Source organism: Oryctolagus cuniculus, chromosome 5 (genome assembly GCF_051225735.1).
Source record: "Oryctolagus cuniculus isolate XC-2025 breed Fujian yellow rabbit chromosome 5, ASM5122573v1, whole genome shotgun sequence".
Taxonomy (NCBI): Eukaryota; Metazoa; Chordata; class Mammalia; order Lagomorpha; family Leporidae; genus Oryctolagus; species Oryctolagus cuniculus.
Genome location: NC_142871.1, coordinates 9,865,766 through 9,888,128, shown reverse-complemented (window position 1 = coordinate 9,888,128; position 22,363 = coordinate 9,865,766). Strand labels below are relative to the sequence as shown.

The 22,363-nt window shown below is 47.1% G+C and overlaps 1 protein-coding gene across 5 annotated transcripts in view; it reads left to right on the top strand.

The window, feature by feature from the left end:
* Nucleotides 1–22,363, top strand: part of SNX9 (sorting nexin 9) — a 105,700-nt gene that overhangs the window by 19,663 nt on the left and 63,674 nt on the right. For all 5 annotated transcript variants that reach the window (XM_089333591.1, XM_070073337.2, XM_051854205.3 and 2 more), the window contains exon 2: nt 22,205–22,291. In XM_089333591.1, the coding sequence (XP_089189717.1) occupies nt 22,214–22,291 (78 nt within the window). In that variant the 5' untranslated portion in view covers nt 22,205–22,213. The remainder of the gene's footprint in view (nt 1–22,204; nt 22,292–22,363) is intronic.

Below are 22,363 nucleotides of genomic sequence, written 5' to 3'. Positions count from 1 at the left end.
ACCTGCTGGTTATATTAGCCTTAAGAACCTCTGGTCTGGCCGGCGCCGCGGCTCACTAGGCTAATCCTCCGCCTAGCGGCGCCGGCACACCGGGTTCTAGTCCCGGTCGGGGCGCCGGATTCTGTCCCGGTTGCCCCTCTTCCAGGCCAGCTCTCTGCTGTGGCCAGGGAGTGCAGTGGAGGATGGCCCAAGTGCTTGGGCCCTGCACCCCATGGGAGACCAGGAAAAGCACCTGGCTCCTGGCTCCTGCCATCGGATCAGCGTGGTGTGCCGGCCGCAGCGCTCCGGCCGCGGCGGCCATTGGAGGGTGAACCAACGGCAAAAGGAAGACCTTTCTCTCTGTCTCTCTCTCTCACTGTCCACTCTGCCTGTCAAAAATAAAAATAAAAAAAATAAAAATAAAAATAAAAGAACCTCTGGTCTGAGCTGTCGGGCATAGCTCTCCTTGAAGCAGGAGTCCAGGCTCTGATGGCTTTCAACAGGAAAAGGCGGGGGGCGGTAGTGGGAGAAATTGTCCCCACAAACCCTGGTAGAGATGGAGAAAAACTGTAATTAACAAATGTGTGAATTGGGGTGGGTGTTTGGCATGGAGGTTCAGCTGCCAGTTGGTATGTGTCGCTCCCCCTCTTCGTGGAGGAGCAACACTAAACCCTGCCTAGGCTTCATATCCGAGTCACGGCACCATTATGTCGCTCCCCCTCTTCATGGAGGAACGACACTAAACCCTGCCTAGGCTTCATATCCGAGTCACGGCACCATTATGTCGCTCCCCGTCTTCATGGAGGAACGACACAGGACCCTGCGCTGTTCTTTTGTCTGCTCGGCCCTCCCCAGGTTTGCTGCTGGTTCTTCCCGGGTTGGCTACTGTCCCTTCCACCTCCGTGGAAGGGCGGTTCCCCCTGGCCACATTCCCCACTTCCGCAGGGGAGCAGCACACCGCCGGCCAGCTCTCTCGGGGGCTGCACAGGTGTTCCCTCAGATGTTCCCCTTAGATGTTCCTGGTGCATGCCGTCTCTCTCCTCCTTTATAGTCCTCCTCTGCCAATCCCAACTCGGCTGCCCACACGCCGAGTACGCTGCTCTTCTCCAATCAGGAGCGGCTCCTGCAGCTTGTCAAGTTGGTGAGAGGCAGCTGGGTAGAAGCTGTTTACTTCTCTCCCAGCGCCATATTGTGGGAGAGCAGATGCATAGAATAAGTCTTAATTCCAGTAACTCAGTCTAGTCCGGGTTGCTCCCCACAGTATGAGGCTGCAACACCTGCTTGTGTACCTACCATATTGGGGTGCCTGGGTTTCAGTTACAGCTGTGCTCCCAATTCCAGCTTTCTGCCAGTGCAGACCATGGGAGCCGCGGTGATGGCTCAGCTAGTTGGGTCCTGCCACTCACGTGGGAGAGCTAGACTGAGTGCCAGCCCCCAGCGAGCCTGGCCCAGCTCCTCCATTGTGGCTGATTGGAGCAGTGAACCAGCCGATGGCAGCCTGCCCACCCACACCCCTGCCTCTGCACCCACCAGTGTCCCTGCCTCTCAGATAAGCAAGTACATGTTAAAAGTGCGTGGAGGGGCAGGCATTGTAGCAGGAAGTTAAACTGCTGCTTGGGATGCTGGCATCCCATATTCAAGTTCCAATTTAAGTCCCAGCAGCTCTGCTTCCAATCTAGCTTTTCAAATAAAATTTTAAAATGCATAGAATAAGCATTGCTGTATTGCAAAATCTTAGTTTGTAAATTTAAACATTTCATAATACTTTTTATAGTATTAGCTTTCAGGTTTTTAAATCGGCAATAAAAATAGACTGAATGCAGTTTTTTTATCTCAAGAAAATAGTGCTTTGTGTACCTTGAAAAGTGAACTGATAGGATTAAATTTATTTGGAAATGGCAATGAATGGATGAGTAGAATGATCTATGTTAGGTGGTAGATACTGCTGTGTGATAAACGGACTAATACTTCATTTAATAAAATGTGTGACTGATACGTCAGGTACTGTGCTGACCAAAGAAGATAAAGAACTTCCAGTTCAGGGAGTGCAGGTGTGTCCACACTGACGAGAAGGCGGGGCAGTGTCCCAGGTGTGTCCACACCGACAGAAGGCAGTGTCCCAGGTGGTCCTTGGGAAGGACAGAACAGCGCAGATTTTGGAGATCATAGAGCGCTTCTCACAAAGCACTGGAAAGTCCAAACTGGGGATGAAAGATATGTAAGATTAGTAAGGGGGAGAAAGAAGAAAGTTAGGGTCCGAGATCGGGGCAGAAAGGTGTGACACACTCATAGAATTGAAAATAGCTCAGTGAGTCTGATTCAGTAAAACCATGGAGCTGTTGAGGGTCAGGTGATCAAATAGTATTTTGTTTTTCAAACTGGAATACCTTGTAGAATAAAAGAGGGCAACATTAATTATACCAAGTCAGCAGTGGCCTAGAAAGATTAGGATATGTTGTCAACCTACTTAGAAGCCGCATTTATTAATGTTTGGACTTAGTTTATTTAGTGAACAAATAGGTGTTGGGTACCCGTTGCATGCAGGCTCACTCTTGGATTTCGTTTTAGGAGCTGTGGGAAGCACTGAGGGGTTTTAATCAAGGGTTTTAATTGATTTGCATGGTAGAAAGATCGTTCTAGCTAAAGGGAAGAAGATGGATTGAAGAGAGGCAAGGCACACGTGTGGAGGCTGGAGGAAGCTTTTGAAGTGGATGGGAGCTTGCACTGTGGAACTCACACTTGAGATAGAGAGAAGGGAGCAGATTTTACAAAAATTTAGGAAGTAGATTTCTCAGGTCTGCCTTGATGTGAAGAGAGTGAGGAAGGAGTCGAGACTAGCTTTGAGTTTTCATTTTAGGGCCAGTGGACAGGTGACGGTCCAGCTACAATGCCGGGGAACTCTCGAGGGAACGGGTCTTAGTTGGCAATGCTGGTGCAGTTCTGGGTCTGGGTGTGCTGCATGTGCCTTTGGAGTGTGCAGATAGGGACTTAGCGGAAGTTACATGTAGTCTGGAGACTTGCGTTGCCAAATAGAATTGAGATTCATCAGCATAAAGGTGGCTTGTGAAGCTGTCAGAGTGGATGTCCCCAGGAAAGTGCAGAGCAGTGGAGGAGAGAAAGCCTGGGGAACGTGGCGTTTACAGCATGGCCTGTCTCCAGAAGGAAGCCTGGGGAAGTGGGCGGCAGAGGGCACACGGGGGAAACCCAGGGAGGAGAGTGTTCCGGACGGAGGAGGCAGGCGCGGTGCCCCATGCAGCTGCGGGGTCCAGCAAGGCCGTGGGCCTGGCAGTAAGGAGGCTGCTGGCACTGTTGGCCAAGCTACCGCTGGTGCATGTGGGCAAAGATTGCCTGCTGTGGGTAGAAGAGGGGTGATAGGTGGAGTGGACACAGGGCACGTGACAGCTGTTCTTGAAATTTCTTGATTAAGAAAAGGCTTTGGCCAGAGGACTATGTGGGTTGAGGAGAGATTCTTGCTTTCTGAAGATGTGATAGACAAGTGATTGACATGCTAACGAGAGGAGAGGAGAGGAGAGGGAAGGAGAGGGGAGGGGAGGGGAGGGGAGGGGGGGAGGAGAGGAGGGGAGGGGAGGGGAGGGGAGGGGAGGGGAGGGGAGGGGAGGTACTACGACTGCAGAGGGCCACAAGCAGATGGTCGTGGCCTCCCCTTCCTTGCTTTGGTTTTTGAAGTTGGAGTCAAGGTGTGCTTGCATGTATCCCCCAAGAATGCCCTACGGCAAGAACGTGATGCGGCTTTTCCGTAGTAGGCTTGTTACACGTGCCTTCCACTGCTTGCTGACTGCACTGAGGTGTTCTGCTTTTCCTCGGGCTCTCTGGCAGGCGACTCTGTTAAGATACGATCTATCTTACTTCCTTTGACTTTTCTACCCGAGCTGTGAAGGTGCCTGGGTGTACCAGGTGTCAGCTACAGAGGGACTCATTCCACAGAAGGAAGAAAAGTGTAATCAGGATACCATTTACTTTTATCTCATGATTGCACATTTCTGCTTATTTGTGTGGTCTTTTAAATAAAGTGGTAAAGCATTCATAAGATAAAATTTACCATTTTAAGCATTTTGAGGATACAGTTTGGTGATACTAGGTACATTCATAATGTGTAACCATCCCCACTACCTCCTTCGACAACTTTTTCATCATCCCAAATAGAAATCCTGTGTTGTGAGGTGGGCATTGTGGCAACATGTGTTAAGCCATTGCCTGGCACGGCCACGTACCATATCGTAGTGCCAGTACTTGAGTTCCAGCTCCTCTTCTGATCCAGCACCTTGCTAATGTGCATCTTGGGAGGCAGGAGGTAATGGCTCAAGTATTTGGGGCCCTGCCACGCATGTGGGAGACCTGGACTGCGTTCCAGGCTCCTGACTTTGGCCTGGCTCAGCTGGGTGTTGGGGACATTTTGAGAATGAACCAGCAGATAAAAAATTGACATTTCTCTCTTTCTTCCTGTTGCTCTGCCTTTCAGATAAAAAATAAATAAATAATTCCCCCTTTCTCTTCCTCCCTGTTCCCTAGTTACCCTATTCAGCTTCCTATCTATGAATTTTTCTGTTGTAAGTACCTTATTTAAAAATTATATAATGTGTGTTCTTTTGTGTCTGGCTTATTTAGCATATTTCAGAGTTTTTCCATGTTGTAGCATGTATCAGAATTTCATCCCCTTTTATGGCTGAATAACATTCTATTGTTAATTTATTCATTTTGTTCATCTGTTAAGGGAAGTTTGTTTTTCACTTTTGAATACGGCCATGAGAATTGGCATCCAAAGTATCTGTTAGTCGCTGCTTTCAATTCTTTTGGGTGCATAGGTAGGAGTGGAATTGCTGGACCATGTGGTAATTCTATATTTAATCAAATTAGTTAATTAGAATGAGCTCCCCTCTATAGTTTCAGAGACAGACATTCCATCCACTGGTTCGCTCCTGACATGCCTGCAACAGCTGAGTTGGGCAAGGCTGAAATAGAGAGTGAGGAACTCAGTCCAGGTCTCCGTATGGGTCACAGGAATCCAGTTACTCAAGCCATAGCTGCTGCCGGTGTGTGTTATCAGGGAGCTGAGTCTGTTACCTGCACTCTGATACGGGATGGAGGTGTTCCAGTGGACTTCTTAATTGCTAGGTCAAGTGACTCTCCCTATGTTTAACTTTGAGGAACTGCCAAATAGTTTTCCATACTGACTGTCCTGTTTTACATCCTCACCAACCATTAATTTGTCTGAATTTTACAAATACACTAAAACCATAATCATTTGAACTAATTGGAATGGAAATCAGTTTGAAATAATGAAATGTCTAAATTACCAAGTATCAAAAACTGCTTTCTATTAGGTCGTGATTCTCAGAATTCAGTCTTTTTTGATTCTGTTGCATATTACCCGAGCTTCTGTGACCTCTAGTTTGTTTACTAAACTACGTTAGACTGGACTGTACTACCTTAAGAGGTCTGTAGTCATGCAACATTTGGGCCAAGAAAGGCTGTAAGTGTGCCTTCAGAGTCACATGATACAGTAGTGGTTGTAAACATTCTTATTAAATTCTGTTACTCGGTCTCATTGTTTTATCTATAACCATGAAGGCATGATATTATTAGACATTAAATAATTTCCCTTTATAATGTATAAAAATAAGGAAGACCTTTCTCTCTGTCTCTCTCTCTCACTGTCCACTCTGCCTGTCAAAAAAAAAATAACATATAAGCAGCCTGTTACTAAGCAATAATTGTTTCTCAGCGGCTGAGACTTGGGATTACAATTACTCAGTGATTCTCACTGAACAAACACTAAGCTTTGCTGAAGAGCTGGAGCTCAGTTTAGTTACTTTGGCATTACTGTCTTCTAAGTGAATACATTTCTTTGAAAGTAAAACATATGCTCACAATAAAGAAAAAAACCCAAACATAGGAGATAGTCAAGATTTGGAGCAGGCAGTTGACCTTGTGGTTAAGTTGTCACTTGAGACTTAACCAGTTTTCATCAAATTGGAAAATTTTTTCCATTATTTCTTCAAATATTTTAATTTTCTGCTCCTCCTCCTCAGCCTTCTTACTGTGTCAGCAGTCACTAAGACTGTTCATTTTCTCACTCTGTTTCTTTCTGCTAAAAGTTTCTAATGCTATTTCTTCAGGTTCACTGATCTTTTCTTCCTGAAGTCTAATCATGTTAAGCACATCCAGTGAATTTTTTCATTTTATGGGTTGTATTTTACAACTCTAGTCATTTCATTTGGCTGTTTTTTTATATATGATATCCATTTTTCTTTATTATGGTCATATGAACATATTCATAATAACTTCTTTTTTTTAAAAAAAAAGTTATATTTTATTTATTTGAAAGGCAGAGGTAGAGACATCTTCCATCTTCTGGTTCACTCCCCAAATGACCACAGTGGCTAGGGCAGGGCCAGACCAAGGGCAGCAACCAGGAACTCCTTCTGGGTCTCCCACATGGTGCCGGGGCCCAGGCACTTGGGCCCTCTTTTAGTGCTTTCCCAGGTGCATTGGCAGGGAGTTGGATTAGAAACAAACAGCTGGGACTCCCAGCTGGCATGTCCATGTCGCAGGCAGTGGCTTAACCCATTGTGCCACAACCCGGCCCCCATAACAGCTACTCCAAGGTCTTCCACTCTCATTAACACTGCCATTTCCTGATCTGTTTCTACTGACTGATGTTTTTATTCTGGCCATATTTTTGTATTTCTTGGTTTGTCTATTAACTTTTTATTGGTTACTAGACATTGTGTTGGTATGTTGGTAATTATCTAGATTTTGTTGTCTCCTTTAAAACAAGAGTGAGGAACCTTGTTTTCTGCCATGAGCCATTTGAATATTTTTAATATCATTTGCAGGCCATACAAAATTATCAACCTAAAAATTAGCCTGCTACAGATTTATTGCATTTCAAGTCCTGCCTGCGATTGCCTTGGCAGGGTCAGACCAAGTGGTTTCTCCAGCCAGGTGGTCCCCACCCCTGCTTTAGAAGATGTCACTGCTTGCTTTCCTCTCTAGTATGTGGGTCAGAATGTAAAATGCCAGTGGCCGGCGTTTGTCAGTGGTTAAGTCACTGCTAGGGGTACCGGCATCCCAGATTGGAGTGCCTGAGTTCAGGTGCCTCCTCCATTTCCAAACCAGCTTCCTGCTGATGTGCACCCAACAGGCAGCAAGGGATGGCTCAGGTGCTTGGGTCCCTGCCATCTACATGAGAGACCTGGGTGGTGTTCAGGGCACCTGGCTTCAATCTGGCTCAGCCCTGGTTGTTGCAGGCATTTGGGGAGTGAGCCAACAGGTAGGTGTTGCTCTGCCTTTCAAGTAAACAAAAAAAAATTTTTTTTAAACTGCAAATAAAACAGGTAAAATCAACTTTTAAAAATCCCATAATATGGCTCGGGGCAGAAAGCTGGAGGCATATAAGCTCGTCTGTTTCCCTTCTCCCAGAGTTCATGCTCCCTGCGGCGCTGTTGCCCAGGGTCTGGGTCAGCTGTTTCACATATTTTGTTCAGTTTTCCCTCTGTACATGGCAAGAGGGCAAGTCGAACACCAGTTCCTCTGTTGGTGGCTCTCTGCTATTTGGCTTTGGTTACTTTAGTTAATACAGTTACAGGATTTTGAAGTATCACTCATTCATTTAATGTACTGGTTTTTCTCTTCTGTGTTTTCATTTGTACTGTAGTCTCTAGTTCCACATTTTGGCATTTTTTATCCTCTAGAAGGTTCTCAGCTGCTTCTGGTTATACCAGGAAAATGATCCTGAAGTTCTAGGTAACAAGTTTCTTTCTTGCCTTTTTTATGGACATTCAGTGTTTCACAGTTTACCCATAAGTTCTGCAGACAGCAATGCAGACGGCTCTCTCTCTACCTCTCTCCAACACACAAGTGAGCTCTCCCGGGCTCTGTGTTTGAGAAATATGGGCACAGGGAGATTTCAGACCATTAGAAGGGCTTAAAGCACAGGGCCTACAGAGAAGATTCATAAATTCCTTTAAAGGATGGCTTTTCTTAATTTTGATGAGATAATGTGGTTTTGTTCCCAGTAGAATAATTTGAGTATTTAATAAAATAGTAGATACAGCATAAAAATTGTGTGGAGGGGGCTGGCCTCATGGCATAGTGGGTAAAGCTGCCACCCACCATGCCAGCATCCCCTATAGGCACCAGTTCGTGTCCTGGCTGCTCTACTTCCATTCTAGCTCCCTGCTGATGGACTGGGAAAAGCAGCAGAGGATGGCCCAAGTGTCTGTGCCTCTGCTACCTGCTGGGAGACCGGGCGAGGCTCCTGGTTCCTGGCTTGGCCCAGCCCTGACCATTGTGGCCATCTGGAGAGTGAACCCACAGATGAAGATATCTCTGTCTCTCCCTCTCTCTTTGTAACATCCTATGTGGGAGTGGGTGGATTTGCGTCCTGGCTACTTCCCTTTCCTGCTTCCTGCTAAAGCGCACCCTGGAAGCCAGCAGAGGAGGGCCCAAGTGCTTTGTTCCTTGCCTCCCCATGGGAGACCCACATGGAGGTCCAGGCTCCTGGTTTTGGCCTGGCCTGGCCCTGATTGGTGCTGGCATTTGGGGAGTGAAGCAGTGGATGGAAGATCTCTGTCTGTCTCTGCCTTTCAAATAAAAATAAATCTGACCGTTCATCGTTTTTTCTAAAAAACAACTAAAAAGAAATGGGACAGTTATGATTTCTCCCCTTTGTTTTGAACCGTCACGAGTTTTGTGGTGGTGATTGTTTTGCTTGTGTCCTGTCTGCTGCTGTTGTTTTCCTAGCAAGTTCATTGGATCTCTTGAACATGAGTAACAGGATGATAAATCCTTTACACCAGTGTCTTAAAAAGACACACACACACACACACACACACAGATTATTTTGCTTCTTGTCAGAACAGTTGATGAAATACAGATAAACCTGAATCATTTCATGCAAGAATATATGTAGAATGCTAATTTTCCCCTTTAAAGAGTGCCTGCCATGGGGCCGGTGCCGTGGCTCACTTGGCTAATCCTCCGCCTGTGGCGCCGGCATCCCATATGGGCGCTGGGTTCTAGTCCTGGTTGCTCTTCTTCCATCCAGCTCTCTGCTGAGGCCCGGGAGGGCAGTGGAGGATGGCCCAAGTGCTTGGGCTCCTGCACCCGCATGGGAGACCAGGAGGAAGCACCTGGCTCCTGGCTTTGGATCAGCTCAGTGCACCAGCCATAGCGGCCATTTGGGAAGTGAACCAATGGAAGGAAGACCTTTCTGTCTGTCTGTCTCTCTCACTGTCTAACTCTGCCTTTCTAATAAAAAAAAAAAAAAAAAAAAAAAAAAAAAAAAAAAAAAGAGGGTCTGCAATCACAGTGCCACTCGGGACCCAGTACTTCCCCCAGCTCCTAGCCTTGGCTTTGGTGAGTTGGAAGTTTGTCCTCTGGGCCCTCCCAGTGCACTATGGAGCCTCCAAGCCAGCCCAACCTTATGCCAACTGGGTGGTCAGAGTTGGTGAGCTTTGCTGGCTACAGTGCCAAGGATACTTGGGTGAGTCTGGATAACCCTGCTGTGGAGTTGGGGGAGCCACTCAGGGGGTTCTCATGCCCTTGCTGCGGCACAGGGTGGGGGTGTGGTGAAGCACCAGGTTCTAGAACCACCTTTTGTGAGAATCATTAGCCCATGCTCCCCTTTCCCTCGAATGCGAGGCTAGTTCTGGAAACTTTGGTGGGTGGGAAGGAGGAAGTCGCCAGTGGCTTGCAGAATGCACATTGCGTCTTCCAGGAAATCAAAGGTCAGGATTGCAAGCCTTTACTGGCCTTTGTGCTGGTCCCTGCTCTCTGCTCTCTGCTCTCTTTGTATGACTTCATTTCTCCCTCACATCACAAGGCACACGCTGTTACCCTTATCTTATTCTTGAGGAATTTGAGACTGAGAGGGTAAGGAATTAGGCCAGGTTTTCAAGGTCACTGAAACAGTGGAGGTGGGATTTGAACCCATCTGTGTACCTGGCTCCACAGCCAGCTCTTGGTCTCTAGGTTGCCAATAAGTACATCTTGTTTTGCCCCTTTTTAGAGGCAAATGAATGGCGTTGTCACTACGCAGTGCTGGTGGTGGTGGGGGGGTAGGAAACAGGCCCTGGCACTTACTGGGAGTGACCTCCTACCACTGTCCCTAGGGTTTGGAATTTGGCTACTGTTTGCTTATTTATTTTTTAATATTTATTTATTTGAAAGAGTTACATAGAAAGAGAAGAGGGAGAGACAGGAGAGAGACCTTCTATCTGCTGGTTCACTTCCCAAATGGCCACAATAGCCAGAACTGAGCCGCACTGCAGCCAGGAGCCAGGAGCTTCTTCCGGGTCTCCACGCGGGTATAGAGGCCTAAGCACTTGGACCATCCTCTGAGGGCGCCACAGGCAGAGGCTTTACCCACTAAGCCACAGTGCTGGCCCCTGGGTCCTGTTTGCTTTTAAACGTTTCACCATTTTTCCCCTAACAATGAACATGCAGTTTATTTTTAAAATTTTTTAATTTTAAATTTATTTATTTTGAATGTCAGAGTTGGGGGTGTGGAGAGGAGAAAATCTCCCATCTGCTGGTTCACTCCCCAGATGGCCACAGTGGCTAGCACTGGACCAGGTTGAAGCCAAGAGCATCATCCAGGTCTCCTGTGTGGGTGGCAGAGACCCAGGTATTTGGGCCATTTTCCACTGCTTTTCCCAGGCCATTAGCAGGGAGCTGGATGATCAGAAGTGAGGCAGCTGGGACTTGAACAGGTGCCCGTATGGGATTCCCACCGTCTCAGGAGGTAGCTTCAACCCCTGTACCACAATGCTGAACCCCCAAACATGTAGTTTTATGATCAGATAAAAAAAAAGCTGTTTGAGTTTGTGACTAGGCAGAAGGTTCTGTTCTTAGCCATGGCTAAGTGTATTTTCCTGTGCTTTCTTTGCTGTGGAGCTGGCCTAGTGGAGAAAGAGCCTGCCGCTGTGAGAAGAGGAAGGCCGGTATGTGAGAGGCGGAGTGCTGAGGCTGAGCAAGGAAGCGTTGGGGAGTGTCTGCACCGCGCTCCTGGCCGTGCGCCCTCACAGCCGCGTGTCCCGTGCATGGCGTTTCCAAGGGTTCTTCCAAATCTTAGCACTTACGCTCTGTCAGAAGACGGGGACGTTAGCTTTTTCTTGGCTTCGTTATATTGCTTTGTTGCTGTAGATGTGTTGTAAACCTAACCGTACTAACGGGAGCTCCAGGGAGTGGTTTAATCATTACGTAGCCTTTGATACACGCTCTTCTGGTCTTCTAATCATGCCCCAGTCGGACTTCAGAAGATGTGCTCTCTTAAAGTCAGGGAAGCATTTTCCTGTAGATTTGGTGTTAGTGTGATTCTGAGCATCCTATGGAGAGGTGCAAAATATTTACTTACACTTTTCAATTATTTTGAACTGGACAGTAGGTGCATGTTAAAAAAAATAACACTGAAAAAGTACAAAAGATACGACTAGCCATTCCCTTGTAGCTCCTTTGGTCCTTGCTGTTAGCTGCGTGGGTAGCCTTATTTGACACTTTGCAAATGTGTCTTTCTACAGGGCAAATGCCTTGAATTGGAGTTTCTTTTTAAGAGAGTAGTGAGCTCATGATTCTGACAGGCATTATCAAGTTGCCTCTCACTCTGTCAGCACCCTGTAAGAATCCCTGTGCCCCTGAGCCTTGCACCCTCACCAATGGGTGCTGTATTGGCAGCTTTTGGCCAGCCCAGTGGGTGAACAGTCATTTTGGATTTTTGATGAGTGAAGTTTTACATATTTTTAAAAATTTATTTACTTATTTATGTGAAAGGCTGAGTCACAGAGGGAGGGAGAGAGGAAGAGAGGGATCGAGATGGAGATCTCCATCTGCTGGTTAACTTCCCAGATGCCTAACAGCTGGGTCTGGCCAGACCAAAGCCAGGAGCCAGGGACTCCAGTCAGATCTCCCACGCGGCTGCTGGGGCTAAAGTACCTGGGCTGTCCCCTGCTGCTTCCCAGATGCGCTAGCAGGGAGCTGGATGGGAAGCAGAGTTGTTGGGGTTCTCTCCAGGCCCTCTGATAATGGGCTGTAGGCATCCCAAGCAGTGCTGTAGCCCTCTGTGCCACAATACTGACCCCAAGGTTTTACGTTTTTAAGAGCCATTTTTTTTTCTTACTGACTTGTAGGTCTCCTTGACAGCAGGCAAACCCTCTTTCAGTCTCTATTATGAATTGCCAGCATTTCTTCCTGTTTGCCATTTAAAAAGATTTTTAAAAAAATGTTTATTTGAGAGGTAGAGTTACAGACAGAGAGAGGGAGAGACAGAAAGAGAGGTCTTCTGTCTGCTGGTTCACTCTCCCGATGGCCACAACAGTCAGGGCTGGGCCAGTCTGAAGCCAGGAGCCTGGAGCTTCTTCCAGGTCCTCCATGCAGGTGCAGGCGCCCATCTTCTGCTTTCCCAGGCCATAGCAGAGAGCTGGATCGGAAGAAGAGCAGCGGGGACTCACGTGGGATGCCGCCACTGCAAGCTGGGGCTTTACCTGCCTTTACACAGTATTGATTTTACACAGTATTTCTTAAAAACTCACCAAAGATTTCCTTCGGCATTTTTTAAAAACTGTTTCCTTAAAGCTCTTTTCACTGTGGATAATGTCAGACAAGTTCAGAGTGGAACAGTCTGGGGGCTGGTGTTGTGGCACAGCAGGTTAAGCTGCTGCCTGCAATGCCAGTGTCCTATGTGAGTGCTGGTTCAAGTCCCAGCTGCTCTACTTCTGATCCAGCTCACTGCTAAGGTACCTGGGAAAGCAGCTGAAGGTGGCCCAAGTCCTTGCACCCGCCTGGTGCAAGATAGATTTCCAGGCTCCTGCCTTAGCCTGGCCAGCTTGGCCGTTGCAGCCATTTGGGGAATGAACCAGCAATGGACGATCTGTCTCCCTAATTCTCCCTCTTTCTCCTCTGTAACTTTACCTTGCAAATAAATAAACAGATTTTTTAAAAACAAGAAGTGGAACAGTCTGATGAAGGCGTATGTCCCAACACCCACCTCGGCAGCCACCAGCTCATAGCTGTCTGTTGCGTGGAGACCCCATCTGTATCTCCTGCTCCTGCTTGGTTTTTGAAGAAATGCCAACTGTTTTATCACTTCATTTACTTTGGTGTGTATCTGTAAAGATGGGGAGTCTTTTAAAAATATAACTACAACCCCATGGGGGACCAGGATAAGTACCTGGCTCCTGCCATCGGATCAGCGTGGTGCGCTGGTTGCAGCGCGCTGGCCGCGGCGGCCATTGGAGGGTGAACCAACGGCAAAAAGGAAGACCTTTCTCTCTGTCTCTCTCTCTCTCACTGTCCACTCCTGCCTGTCAAAAAAAAAAAACAAAAAACAAAAAAAAAACTACAATATCGTTTTGATACCTAAAAATGGAACAATTTTTAAATATACACAATCCTTCAACTTTCATAATCTTTTCTGCAGAGTTTTGGCCTTGGAATCCAAATAAAGTCTACATGCTGCAACCATGATGGGTCTTCTGTGTCTTAGTTTGTAGGTTCCCCTACTCCCCTCTCCCCACCTGTTTGTGTCTGAGATTTGTTTGTTAGAGAAAACGGGCTTTGCATCTGTATTTCCTTACTGCGGCTTCCTTACGTGGTTTACTGCTCCTGTAAGCTGGTACTGGGCCCTGGATAGTCAGTGAGATTCAACGCCTTCTTCTCCCCCCAGTGTATTTTGTAACTGGCATTGCATCCCACCAGTCTGGCTTTTGGATGCACCCGCTGAAATGTGTGAAATCGTTTGGCATTAAAAAAGTTGATGTTGTAACTCTGTTACTCCTTCATTAACCAGCTGGGATATTTTAATGAAGAGAAACTTCGTGTCTGCTGCGTGATTACCTAGTGCTTGCTTTAAGGCGGAGGCAGGATACATGCTGGGTTTTCCTCACCCTTATTTACCAGTTTTAAAAATGAGTTGGTTCCCTGGTATTCTGTGATAGAGACTCACCACCTTTGCTGTTAGCAACTGTGGATTTCAGAGCTTGGGGTGGGGTCCATTGCAGTCATGTCTGTTACGATGCTGCCTGTCCCCATTAGACAATGAAGACACGGCCGTGTGGGCTCCACTAGTGTCTGATAATGTGGTCAGAAAAGATAGTCAAGGCCCATCATGTGTGTCTGGTGGGTTTTGTTCTTGTTTTTCTACCCTGATACTTGGAATAAGCCAATTTTAGAAATGTAAATCTTTGATCCATCTTATAATTAATTTTGATGTAAAGGGTAGGAACCCAATTTTATTTTTTTCCAGATAGTTACAAAAACAGTAGTTGAGGCCAGCATCATGGTACAGTGGGTCAAGCCAACACTGGCATCCTATGTAAGCACTGGTTCCAGTTGTGGCTGTTCCACTGCTGATCCAGCTCTCTGCTGATGTACCAGGAAAGCAGCAGCAGATGGCCCGAGTGCTCTCGCTCTCCTTCTGTCTCTCTATCTCTGCCTTTCAAATAAATATACATCTTTAAAAAATTTTTTTTAATAATTTAAAACAGGCACTTCTTTGACTTGTGTGGGTTGGTTCTAGGTGGTTCTTGTGGTCTGGAAAGCCCAGCATAGCAGGATGGTCTTGGGCGGCCTCACACCCACGTTGGAGCCTCACCTTGTATAGCAAGGATGATCAGGGCCTCTTTGTTTGCTCTCCGTCCCCTGCAGAGGTAACCATGGCTGGTGCGGTGGCAGCAGAGGCGATGCTGGTAGCAAGAGAGAACACATCCCAGGGTGCAAGCTCTTATGATGCCTTTGTTTTTACCACATTTGCTCTCGTTCTGTTGACCAAAGCAAGTGTGTGAAGTCCAGATTATTTTTTTTAAGTTTTGCTTATTTATTTGAAAGGCAGAGTTACAGATAGAGATTGATCAGTCTTCCATCTACTGGTTCACTCCCCAGATGGCTGCAATGGCCAGGTATGGGCCAGGCCAAAGCCAGGAGCCTGGAGCTTCATCTGGATCTCCCACGTGGATGACAGAAGCCCAAGTACTTGGGCCATCTTCTGCTGTTTTCTCAGGCACATTCGCAGGGAGCTGGTTTGGAAGTAGAGCATCAGGGACACAATTGGTGCCCATTTGTCTTGCCAGGGTTGCAGGCAGTGGCTTAGCCCCACACCACAGCACTGTCCCTGAGTCCTGACTCCCAGTAGGAGGATTGGCAGAGTCCCGGTGCCCGTGAGTGGTCACATAGGGATGGGGGGGGGGGGGGGATTGTGGTGGCCGTTTCTGTAAACAGGCTACCATACTTCTGATTTTTTCCAATTTTCTGTTTCTTTCAGGAACACTTTAAAGTTTTCTCCAGATCTTGTACATTTGTTAGGTTTATTCCTAGATATTTTATCTTTTGCTATTACTGTAAATGGTGTCTCCCTCCCATTTTAATTTGGAATTCTTGAACAGGTGATTCATGTGTACGGTTATGGTGAAAGTGATATAAAAGGAAAAGTATTGAGACGTCTCAGTGTCCTGTTCTTATCCTCTTATCGCCCTTTCCCATCTCTAGGTAGCAATCTAAAATTAATTTCTGTAATATTTATCTACGCTTCTTTATGGAAGTACTGACAAGCACAAATATTCTTCTGCCTGTGGAGAGAGAAGGTGCTGGGTGGCCTGCTCCGCAGCTTGCTCTTCTCACTTGACTGTGCATTCGTTCCTTGTTGGCTTAGCGATTGCTCTTTCTTTTGCCATGCATCGTAGCCCTCCCTGTCAGTAGACACTTGGTTGTCTGTCTTGATACTGTACACGGAGATGCAGTAAATGACCATGTGCACTTGTGCACAGTGTATGTAGAGAATGGATTCCTGGGTCAAATGGTGATGGTGTCGTCACAGCTGTAATGAAGTAGCATTCTTCGCTTGCCAGTTTGGCAGAAATCCAGAAAGTTGGATGATTTGTGGTGTTTGTGAAGCCGTGGAGAATTGTTATTCCCCATGTGTTACTGATGTGTGTTTAGATGCTGTAGTTACTAATAGAGGGAAGTCTGGCAGCATCTACCAGATTAATTTGTCTTTGTATATAAAATTGAGCATTTTTTTTCATGTGGTTAGCAGTCATTAGTATTTTTCTTTTTTGAAGAGTAAGCACATTTCAGTTCTCTACATTACTGCCCTTGTTTTTCATTTTACGATTTATTTATTTATTTGGGAGTTAGCTAAGTTACACAGAGAGAGGAGAGACAGAGATATTTTCCATCTGCTGGTACACTCCCCATATGACTGCCACAGCTGGTGCTGGACCTGGGCCAGGCCAGACTCCTTCCAGGTCTCCCTCATAGGTGGTAGGGGCCCAAGCACTTGAGCCATCTTCTGCTGATTTTCTAGGTGCATTAGCAGGAAGCTGGATTGGAAGTGAAACAACTGGGACTCAAACTGGTGCGCAAATGGGTGCTTTAACCTGCTGCACCACAATGTAGGCCTTTCCATTTATATTTCTCTATGAATTGTTTGTCTTTCTGCCCATTTTTCTGTTAAGTTCCTGGTCTTTTTCTTGAGTTCTAGAAGCTCTTAAAAAAAAAAAAAAAGATTTATTTATTTATTCTAAAGTCAGAGTTACACAGAAGGAGGAGAGACAGAGAGAGAGGGAAAGGGGGGGAGTCTTCCATCCAATGGTTCACTCCCCTATTAGCCACAGTGGCTGGAGCTGCGCCGATCCGAAGCCATGAGCTTCTTCTGGGTCTCCCACGTGGGTACAGGGGCCCAAAGACTTGGGCCATCTTCTGCTGCTTTCCCAGGCCGTAGCAGAGAGCTGGATGGGAAGTGGAGCAGCCGGGTCTCAAACTGACGCCCAGATGGGATGCTGGTGCTTCAGGCCAGGGCGTTAACCCGCTATGCCACAGCGCTGGCCTAGAAGCTCTTTTTTAAGAATGATTAACCCTTTGCGAGATAAATTGCAAATATTCTTCCTTTATAACTTAATATTTTATGTTAAGGCTAGTATTTTTATGTAATACATAATGACGTTGAATCTCAGCAGGAAATGCTAAGGGATAATTGGACGATGATTTCAAAATTTAGAAAACTCTTTAAAAATGTATTTATTTGCAAGTTAGAGCTACAGAGACAGATCTTCCATCTGCTGGTTCACGCCCCTGATGCCCGCAACTGCTGGGGCTGGGACAGGAGGAAACCCGGAACCTAGAGCTCACCCAGGTCTCTCACGTGGTTGGCCGGAGCCCAAGCACTTGGGCCATCTTCTATTGCTTTCCCAGGCACATTAGCAAGGAACTGGATTGGAAGCAGAGCAGCTAGGACACAAACCAGTACCCCTATGGGATGCCTGCATCACAGGCAGCAGCTTTATCTGCTGTGCCATAATACCGACCCCAAAATTCAAAAAAGTCTTGGTTTGGAGCAGTTGGTTGAATCTAAAGATGAAAATTCACAGCAATAACAAGGCTAGAGTTTAACATAGGCTCTGACATCACAGATTGATGCAAACTGAAAAGCATGGAACCTTAACCTAGATTTCTTCTGATGATCTTGACCGGTAAAGACAACATTGGAGAAAACGTTAAATAGTGAGATTTTAAAAGTCATTTAAAGTGCTCAGTTAAGCAGCATGCCATTTGAAGAGAAAGACTAGGTATACTGAAGTAATCATGTACATGACAAAAGTTTAGTTATCAAGGGTGTTAATAAGGGATCTTTGTTTCCTGCCTTTTTTTTTTTTTTTTTTTTTTTTTTGGGACAGGCAGAGTGGACAGTGAGAGAGACAGAGAGAAAGGTCTTCCTTTTGCCGTTGGTTCACCCTCCAGTGGCCGCCGCAGCCGGCGCGCTGCGGCCGGCGCACCGCGCTGATCTGGTGGCAGGAGCCAGGTGCTTCTCCTGGTCTCCCATGGGGTGCAGGGCCCAAGCACCTGGGCCATCCTCCACTGCACTCCCGGGCCACAGCAGAGGGCTGGCCTGGAAGAGGGGCAACCGGGACAGAATCCGGCGCCCCGACCGGGACTAGAACCCGGTGTGCCGGCGCCACAAGGCGGAGGATTAGCCTAGTGAGCCGTGGCGCTGGCCTGTTTCCTGCATTTTTTAAAAGATTATTGTCTTTTTGACATTTTTTTTTATTTTAAGAGAGCAACATCACTAAAGATTTACTGCTTTTTCTAAGACTTGATTGTGATTTATATGGAACCAGAGATCCAGATGGGCTTGATTTGTGTATGGATTCTTATAGAGCCAGTGCTTTGCTTTGTTTCAGATGTTTCCTTGATAAATTCTTTGAGGTTGTTAGTTTGCATTAACCTGTGTGTGTGCTCACTGCAGCCAGGCAGGAGCAGTTTCCTTGAGGAAGGGATGGGTGGCAGACAAAATAACAGATGTGTAAGAGAATGTGTGCCTGCACACTCCCGTCTCTTCTCCAGAAAGAAGATGTGGGTCAGGGATGAGGGGTTCTGCACCCTGCAGACAGATGCATGGCTGCTCAGTGTTCCGAGTCCGAGCACTTAATTTGAGAACTTGAGTCTACTAATACTGATTTTACTAGCAGCTAGATTAGTGGTTGATTGAACAGCGAAGTGAGATTGATTTCCACTAGCTATTTACCTTATCTATAGCAGTTTTTGAAGATGTTAATTGTAGTTCACAGTATGTACTGGATATATAGTAGAATTATCTGGTGTTTTTTTTTTTGTTTTGTTTTGTTTTTTTTTTTTTTTTGACAGGTAGAGTTATAGACAGAGAGAGAGACAGAAAGGTCTTCCTTCCGTTGGTTCACCCCCCAAATGGCTGCTACGGCCAGCACTGCGCTGATCCGAAGCCAGGAGCCAGGTGCTTCTTCCTGGTTTCCCATGCAGGTGCAGGGGCCGAAGCACTTGGGCCATCCTCCACTGCCTTCCCAGGCCACAGCAGAGAGCTGGACTGGAAGAGGAGCAACCGGGACTAGAACCCGGCACCCATATGGGATGCTGGTGCCACTGGCGGAGGATCAGCCAAGTGAGCCACGGCGCCAGCCCCAGGAACGGTTTCTTAAAAAGTACAGCTAACATTGAAGAAATCAGTATTAGAAAAATGGGCCTTTTCTTTCAAAGGCTTTGTGAAAAAAGAGTCATTGGCAGTTGGGGTTTAGGGCAGCATCTTTATCTGTGTGGGTACTGACAGTGATGGGCAGGAGGGAGGCGTGGGGAGTGATTAGGGAAGACAGGAGACAGGGCAGCCGGATAGGCAGAGAGAAGCAGGTGTGGGAGAGCGCCTGAGGCTCAGTGCCAGGGCTTCCAGCCTCACCCCAGCTTCCTCTCTCTGAGTTCGGTGCTCAGGTTTTGTTTGTTTGTTTTAACTGGAACGTGTACCCATTTGGAGGTGTGCTTACTAAATCCTTTTGTCACCTCAAATTGTTCTGATTTCTGAGAAGCATCTGTAGTTCTTTGGAAGGTCCCAGTACAGTGTTTTACGTGAACCTATGGTGTTTGTAAACATTTTTCTCGGACTCAGTCCACTTTGTGCTGCTGTAGTGGAATAGCTGACTGGTGGTTTACGAGAAATTGGGAATTTACTCTCACAAACCTGGAGGCAGGGAATTCAAGACCCAGACTCCAGCAGGCCAGGGCCTGGTCTCTCTCCTTCCTGTCTGGTGCCCTGAATGCCAAGTCCTGCATGGTGAAGGGGCGGGAGAAAGTGCACACCCACTCCCAGGACCCTTTCTAAGTCAGCATTTGTCCTCATGACCTCAGCACCTCCCTGGAGGCTTATTGCTGTTGCTTTGGGGGTCAGGTTTCAGCATGACTTTTGGAGGGGATATAAGCATTCAAACCGCAGCAGCAAGTCTGTGTTCAGTAACATTTAAATGTGCACAGGGGTTTGCTTTTCTTTATTTTTTGCTTGCTTCACCAAGCGGTAAGCTTAGTAAGCAAGGAGCTTAGGTTTTCTGTGTGTGGGGGAACTAATTGGATTTATCTGGATTTAAAAAAAAAAAAAAAAGCAAGATGCAAGATTCGTAAGGAACAATAACAAAACAGCAGATCCCCGGGGGTGGGGCACAGCTGGCTGCTCTCCCTGGGAAGTCCCTGGGCCTTCATCTGTCAGCACTTCTTGCCTGACGGATTGACACGTGTGCTTTAAAAATGACTTCATGACCGGCAGGACGGGCCGAGTCCTGTCTGCTTTGCCACTGGTTTCCTTGTCCTGTGAGAAGGCCCCAGGAGAACATGTCCGTGCTGCTGGTGTTTGCTCCTTCAGCCGCACTTCAGGTCTCTTCCCGCCTCTCAGGGGACACACACCCGCCTGACGGGTCTGGCTCCACCCCTTGTTTCCAACATTTTACTGGGAAAACGTTTCAAGCATGTGGAAAAATGGAAAGAATGTCCGTTGACCACCACACACCACCGTCTGTGTTGTGTGGCAAGCATTTCACAGTACCTGCCTCGTGTGTTTTTCCGTCAGTCCATCTCAGTATATTTGTTGTTTTCCCTGTCATTTACCACTAGATGTGATTCCTTAACCCTTGGCAGAAGGACTTGGCATCATTAAGCAAATATGGAGGAAGAGGGCCTTGTAAGTGGCTGCTGTGTGGTGCGCGTTTGGTAACAGTTTGTTTAGGGAATGCAGTTCCATTGATGTTTGACCAGTCCTGTAGGTAGACTAGAAATTGCCTATTAGGAAGCAATAACTTTTTTTAAAAGAAGATTTATTTATTTATTTGAAAGGCAGAGTTACAGAGAGGCAGAGGCAGAGAGAGAGAGAGAGAGAGAGAGAGGTCTTCCATCCACTGATTCACTCCCCACTTGGCTGCAATGGCGGAGCTGTGCCAGCCCAAAGCCAGGAGCCAGGAGCTTCCTCTCTGTCTCCCATGCGGGTGCAGGGGCCCAAAGACTTGGGCCATCTTCTTTTCCAGGCCGTAGCAGAGAGCTGGCACCCATATGGGATGCTAGCGCTGCAGGCCAGGGCTTTAACCCGCTGCACCACAGCACTGGCCCCAAAACAATGACTTTTAAAACATACCCTGTTTCTTAGGCACAGCTGGCCCCCATTTATAAGGTGGATTTTTTGGAAATGAAAAAAATCACTTAGAATTTCAAATGGATTAAAGCTACATTTTAATATAAAGGTTTATATACAATATTATATATTTTACCACAGTGACTGTTTTCATTTTTCGTCACTTTAACAAAGTACCCGAATAAGCCTAACTTTATAAGGAAAGAGGCTTATTGGGCTCCCATTTCTGCAGTCTAAGGCCGGGCAGGTCCCGCTGGCTCACCTCTGGTGAGATGACGTTGGAACGTGTGCAGAGAAGGATCGCATGGCGAGCCGGAGAGGGAGGAGGGGCAGCCCAGACCCTGGCTTTGATTTCAGCTGCCTCAGAGCCAGCCTCAGTGCTCCACGTACTCCCCCCAGGCCCCACCTCCTGATGGTCCCTCCATCACCCAGCAACACTGTCCTGCAGACCAAGCCTGAATGCATGCGCCTGTGGGGACCCCCATGCTGATGCCCAAGCCATGGCCATGACCCTCTGTAGCAATGGGTGCATGCAGTGTTCCAGGCAGCCTGGGTGGCTGGACTACTCCTCGGCTGGAAGGACAGCTCCAGGCAACCTCCTTTCGTCTGTTTTATGTGAAAGTAAGATCTCATTTGAGGGAGAGGTTGAGACCCAGAGCTGTTTAGGTAAGCTGAGTGACACACACAGCACAGTGGAAGCCAAGTGATAGTGAAGCAGCAGACATGGGTCTTGGTTCCCAAATCTTAACTTTCTGAGTTAAAATGGCTGGGGATGCTGCATTGGCAAAATTCATCCATGTGGCTGGCTCTAGATAAGGAATTGTGAGACTTACATGACAACGAATTCTTCTAAACACATGTGACTCTAACATGCGTGTGTGCGTGTGTACACACATGGATACCTATGCAGATGCCCAGAACAGGGCTGCCCAGAGTGAACGTCTCTGCTGTTTCCCTCCTGAATGGAGGGGCATGCTGTTTTTCTCAATGAAATGGGAATGTTTGGAGTTGACATTTTGTGCTGATCTGTGAACATGGTGGGGGTGTGGAGGCGGCAGCAGAAGCCTTCCATGCGGAGCGGCGCCATCGTCCCACTGGTGCTGAGGGTCCCCACAGCCGAGCGGCTCAGGTGTTTTGGTCGTCCCTCTTCCTGTCTTCCAGAACAGCCACAGCCCCCACCGTGCTCATGCCAGCATGCCGTGCTCATGCCAGCATGCTTACAAAGTTGACAGTACGTGTGGTTTGGGTGTTTTACAGTTCAGTTTACATCTGTCACTTCCTCTTTCCTCTCCACTCCCATAGGCTCGGGTTATGTATGATTTTGCTGCTGAACCTGGAAATAACGAACTGACAGTCAGTGAAGGAGAGATCATCACCATCACAAACCCGGTAAGCGATCTACCCCTCTCTCCTGCACTGATTTTAAAGATTGGGTGACTCATAGAATCTTTTTCTGTTGCC